Genomic DNA, 6,089 nt, shown 5'->3' with positions numbered 1-6,089 from the left:
TCAAAGTACACACACAGGGGGGTGGGTAGGGTATCTTTTGGCAATTTTTTTCATGGTGGGCCCCACATCATGATACTATTCTATTAACATTCTGTAAGAAATTATTCTGTACATATGAATTTATCCTTATAGAATACTTTGGATATGGCTTAGTAATTTGAAAATAGCTAGCTACTTTGTCCACTTTATTTGATATTGAGATAGCTATAGGAATTCTATTAATGAAACAATCATAATTTAGATGCTAGCTAGTAAGATATTGTAACTTGGAAAAATAAAAAGGTTGACAAGAAGATTGGAAGTTTTACATTATGACAAAATTGTGAGGAAAAAAAAATACAAGATCATAGGAAAGTAGCTTAGGTAGAAAGTTTATTCTTGATTATTCGTTGGACATTGTTAGAAAAATATTAGTATGTTTACATAGTACGCAAATAACATGATCATGTTATATTTTTAGTACCTTTGAAGACGACCTTATTGTCCTTAACAATTGTTACACATGTAACTGTTCTTAAAGGAAATCTTACAAACTTACTTTGTCAAATACGATTTACATTTTTAAAGCTACATTTTATACTAATGGATGTACGAGTTTTTAAAAAGTAAATTTCAATTTACTATTAAGAAAAGAAACCTTAAGCACGACTAAATATATTACTCTCAAATGATAGATTGTTAAAACGTCAACATGTTCCTTGAGACTTGAAAACTAATTTTTGTACTTCAAAGTGGAATTTGAGCATTGAATAGTACTCTCTATCCCACAAATATATATTTGCTTTACTTTTTTGTTTGTTCCAAATTATAAGTCATTTTTCTTGTTGAGAGTATAACTAATGTCTTAATTTTTTAATATAGGTTTATTTAACATGCATTTTTATCACCAAATATGAACTATTATTATTCAATATAGAGATATATTAGAAAAATGTAAGTAATATTTAGGGTAATTATATTCACAACATAATTTTTGTTTTCTGCACTACATTTTAATTGCACCTAAAGTTCTTAATCTTTGCTCATAATTGCATTTGTGGTGCCTCCCTAACAATTTTTCATGTCATTTTTATCATCAAACTTTCCATTAGTTAACACATTTGGTAGTTGATAATAATTTTATGTTCAAAAGTCTGTTGCAATGACGTAAAACAACTTAATTTCACAATATTTAAAAAAATAAAAAATAAAAAGTGTAAAAAATATTTTTCTCTCATTTCAAAGCAAGAAAATCAAATATTTTGATATAAATCATCATCAAGATTACCACACGGCCTTAAGGTTTTGAGGTCCTAGATGATAAATTATTGTGGGGCCTTACTCATAATTTTTTTTTTCAAGCGTATTAGCATCAAACATGATTGAATGAGACAATTTCTCATGATGAGGAACATTATACCTATGGTACACACCGTTTATTTAGTCTGAAAATTAATTTTCATGTTCAAGAAATAGAATATAGAGGATTTCAGGAACCCGTTATAAGGTATGGGAGTGATGGTTACTTTTTATTGTCCAAAATATTTTATATTTAAAAAATATTTCAAAAGCAACATCATGAATTAAAATACATTACTGGGCAGGGAGTTTTTTATTTGTCTATAATGATAGACAATCCCATCTATATTATAGAAAATATTCTATCAAATTCGAACCTAAACTCTATTTACATTAGGATTCCTATTCTTTCCCCCGACCCTGCTACTAAGAAAGATGTGCACATCTTAAAATATCTTATATACGTAGGCGAGAACAGGGGAAGGGGTCAGATTTATCCCGACGGAAGCAAGAGTAACAATACTGTTTATAATGCTACGGCAGCGGGTATAGTAAGCAAAATCATACGAAAATACCTACATTATTGCACTCCTACATATATTTGTAAGAAAGTTTTACAAATAAATAAAATTTTTAGACTTTCAAAATTGAGAAAGTTTTACAAATAAATAAAATTTTTAGACTTTCAAAATTGAGGCCCCCTTATATTGTGAGGCCCAAGGCCCCTGAGTCAGTGGCCTTCGGCTATAACAGGGTCTGATCAAGGATGACACAAACTAATTAATGGAAGATTGATGATAAGAATTAGGCAAAAAAATTACTACAATGAATAAAGATTGAATAGCTTAATTGCAAATAAATGTAGTGTGTCAAATAAAAATTGTGGTACTAATATATCCATCCAAAAATTTATAGTTTCAACAAACGATAAACTTTCTTAATCTTTGGAAAAATGAAAGCAAATATATTTTATGTGTCGAGACGAGGCATAAATATTATCTACCATTAGAAGACACCGTGATTTATGGTACTAAACTGAAGTATCATTGGCCATTGATGTCAAAGCTTTCAATTTTTTGGCCTACCTGTCTTGTACTTTTTGCTTTGTTTCTCAAAAAGGAGGCCAGGCCCTACCCTTGTTAGAACAGATAAGGGCATGTGCCGAGTCAAAATTCCCAAAGAAACCTCAAAAGCTATAATGCATATTAAAATAATTATAATAAGTTGAGTTCTAATGGTAGAACAAATTAAAATAGTTAATTTGAGGACTATTTCAAGGATATATATATACACACACACAATGAACAACTATAAGATTGAATTACTCAGAATCTCAGAGTCACTATGACCGAAGCTTCCTTTGATCGTCTTGAACTAAGAATACACACTAAATGTGTGTTTGATTATATTTATTTTTCATGGAAAATATTAGTTTTCCACTCAAATTCCTACTTGGAGTGTTTGATTATTATTTTTTCCATGGAAAACATTTTCCAACTTTGGAAAATATGCCTAATTTTCCTTGTTTTTAAGGAAAATATTTTTCTTGGGTGGAGGTGATTTTTATTTTCCTCAAAACAAGGAAAACATTTTCATTTTTAGGTGATATTTTCCATGTCAATCAAACACACTCTAAAAGCTAAAGAAGAATCAACAAATAGAACGCATGGTTGAGAGACCTAATTGTACTCGCCACTTTGTTTCTCAAAAAGGAGGCCAGGCCCTACCCTTGTTAGAACAGATAAGGGCATGTGCCGAGTAGCTCAGGTCTTAGCATGAATTAGGCTCGATCCACTATGACTCTTCGTAACCCCCCCCCCGCCCCTCGCCAAACAAGCAAATATAAAAAAGCTGCGCGCATATAAGACTATGTGACTGCATCCAAACATGAACTGTGCATTGAACTAGATTGAACATCAAATTCAAATGTAAATTTACAAAAATAACATATATTTTTTAAGAACTCAAAAAAAATTTCAATATTAATACCAAGAAATATGCATATTCATAAACCTCCACTGTCATTTGTAACTTGCAGTCTACCTTCATCAACATTTATAAACTGAAATTGACAATTAATAACCTTATTGCTTTATATTGTTCAAACTCATCATCACCTTTCCAGGGAGAGAATTTGAGGCATGAAGAGTTAATTGCTAGCAATTATTAAGCATAAAATCAGCTAAAGTTATGAGCCTTTTTAATGGTTTGATTTGGTTCAAGAACGAAGAAACTAGTATTTTTTTTTTCTTTTTTTTTGAAGTAAGAAGCCGAAATTCATGAATTAAATCAAAGCATGTACTCATTAAGATTAAAATTTCAACAAAACTGCATATGCTCATCTATATGTGTCTTCCTGTTTAACGCATGCCAAAATAGTTTATTTCGTTATCAAGTCAACACAACAACTACGACTCAACCTTGTTCCCAATAAATTTAGGTACAAGGCTATATGAATCTTTTTTCGTCATTCAGTTGAGTTCTGTTACTAGATCTATAGCAAGTAGATCATTAACAACTACATAGAGAAGCTTCACTGCAATTAATTTTTCGGTTGATTACTTGTATTCAATGAATGTTCTCCCATTTCTTCATTAACACCTGTCTTGTTTTGATTAGCCCTATCTCCTTCTACCTCTCTATATTTATTCAAGTACCTTTTCAATGGTCCAGCATAATCATCAAAGCCTAAAGTTTCAAGAGCCCAGCAAACATCGTCACCATTAATCGTCTTTCGCCTCTCTTTTCTGCACTTTTCCGATGCTTCTCCGGTTACAAAGCCGATGAATTCTGACACGCATTCTTGCATTGTTTCTTTGGCCTCCTTTGAGATCTTGGCGTTTTGTGGCAAAATATGCTTCATAATCCGGCCAACGTTTGCTATAGGCAGCAAACGGTCTTGGTCCTTGATATCGTAGGAGGCACTGGCTTCTGAATTATCGACCATTCTCAGCAAAAAGAAAATGGAGTTGGAATAGTTGAGATACTTTTACATGAATATTTCTAAGTCAAACTCTTGTTTATATACACATCTATTCCATTACATATGTAAGTATGTAGGGCAAAGATGTTTTAAAGTTAAAATATACAATAATGCTATCTAACATCACTTGAACACCAACCTAGGTATTTACATATCTTATGTCCTATTAAATCAGTCACAAATTCTTATATTTAATAGAACCTGTGATTTAATAAAATAAACAATAAAACACTATGTTGGGAATTGGGAGGAGATATGACACGATACTATCGCACACAAAAAATAGGATTAAAAGGCAAAGAAGTAAATTGGCAGAGGAAAATAGTATTTTATTTAACAATCAATGGGGAAAAATACAATTTCATTAATACAAAACTTGTGAAAATAATCTAATATTTATAAGGATGCATGCCAAACCCTAAAATACTACAAAGATGGAAATAAGATAAAAAAAAATAATGTAAAATAAAGGAAACAATATCTTTCCAATAAAATCATATAAAATATAGGAAACAATCTTTTCAAATGAAATCACGTGAAAAAAGGGAAATAATATTTTCCCTAAAATCCAACTTTATTTGGGTCAAAATCTAATAATCTCAACCATGACACAAATTCCGATGCAACAAACGAAGTTCCAAAATTTTTTCACTTGGAAAAATAAATTCGACTGCAACACGAAAGAACTAAACTCTTCACCATGAACCAAACTTCTCCAACACACAAAAATACTCCTCTTTCATCATATCTAGCATGATACACAAACCCAAACATCCGATTTCCAAAATTCACAAAAAATTTTAGAACTTACCAAACAGGGTCGAAGTATACCTTGTAGCAGAATCAACACTCAATAATTTATTAGAAGGCCCATTGCTAGTCTTGACACGTTCACAAACTTTAAAAACATGCGCAACTAATTCCACATCCGCGTACCTAACTCCAATGGATCTTTCCCTATGATGACATGTCAAATATGGTGGCAAAGTGGAATTACGCATATCTCCCAAACTCGACCGAGTAGTATTCTTCATTATTGACCCAGAGCCAACTTCCAAAGGTACTGTACCAAATTGAAAATCTATCATGGTACTGAACCTGTGCTGATGTTTCTTCTTTACCAATTCTGTCCAAACTTGGAGGATGTATAATTGGGACCTCTTCCACGCATTCAGTACAACACGGATACCCTTCTGAACCCCTCAAGACTTTACTTTCTCTAGAGATCCTGTACCCTTTCGAATCAATGATACTCAGCGAGATGAATTTTTTTTTTCAAATCTGGAAAATGTCTAACGTGCCCAAGTGTTCTGATTGTCTCATCCATCAACTTCAATTTAACTCTGCCAATGACAGCTACCTGACAAGGTTCGTTGTTTCCCATTGACAATGACACCTTGCATCACCGTTTCATATCTTTCAAACAAATCTTGATTGGGACACATATGGAATGTACAAACTGTATCCAAAATCCACTCCTCATCAGGTTTGGATTCCAAGCCATAAATAGTCAAGACATCTCCACGACCAAAGTAGTCCTTAGCTATGTTGGTCTCGTTTGAAGTGTTTGATTGCTTCCCATGATTTGCAATCGAATTATCCTTGCTCTACAACTTCTCGCAATCTCTTTTGATGTGTCATTTTTTTTTGCAATAAGAACAAACTTTATTGCTGAAACTCGACCTCGACTTACCCCCTTCACCGATCACCATGAACCCAAGACCTTCTTCATCTCTGAACTCAGGTCTAACTAGATGTTTCATCTTCTCATTTGAGAACAGGACATCATACACATCTTCAATGGTCGTAAACGAAGCAGGTAGTGAGA

General features: G+C 32.5%; 1 protein-coding gene across 1 annotated transcript; it reads right to left on the bottom strand.

Annotated features, from left to right (window-relative positions):
* Positions 1–3,637: 3,637 nt before the first annotated feature.
* On the bottom strand, positions 3,638–4,276 carry LOC111372760 (nuclear transcription factor Y subunit B-5-like). The gene has a single exon (XM_022995153.1). It carries the CDS (start codon positions 4,223–4,225, stop codon positions 3,821–3,823), a length of 405 nt encoding a protein of 134 aa, XP_022850921.1. The 5' UTR covers positions 4,226–4,276; the 3' UTR covers positions 3,638–3,820.
* Between the last annotated feature and the right edge of the window lie 1,813 nt (positions 4,277–6,089).

This window comes from Olea europaea, unplaced genomic scaffold (assembly GCF_002742605.1).
Source record: "Olea europaea var. sylvestris unplaced genomic scaffold, O_europaea_v1 scaffold1024, whole genome shotgun sequence".
NCBI lineage: Eukaryota > Viridiplantae > Streptophyta > Magnoliopsida > Lamiales > Oleaceae > Olea > Olea europaea.
Note: the sequence above shows the minus strand (reverse complement) of the source record. Positions and strands in the feature narration are given on the sequence as shown.

Coding starts and splice junctions, on each gene's coding strand:
- LOC111372760 (XM_022995153.1), bottom strand. CDS start 4,225: ATGGTCGATAATTCAGAAGCCAGTGCCTCCTACGATATCAAGGACCAA.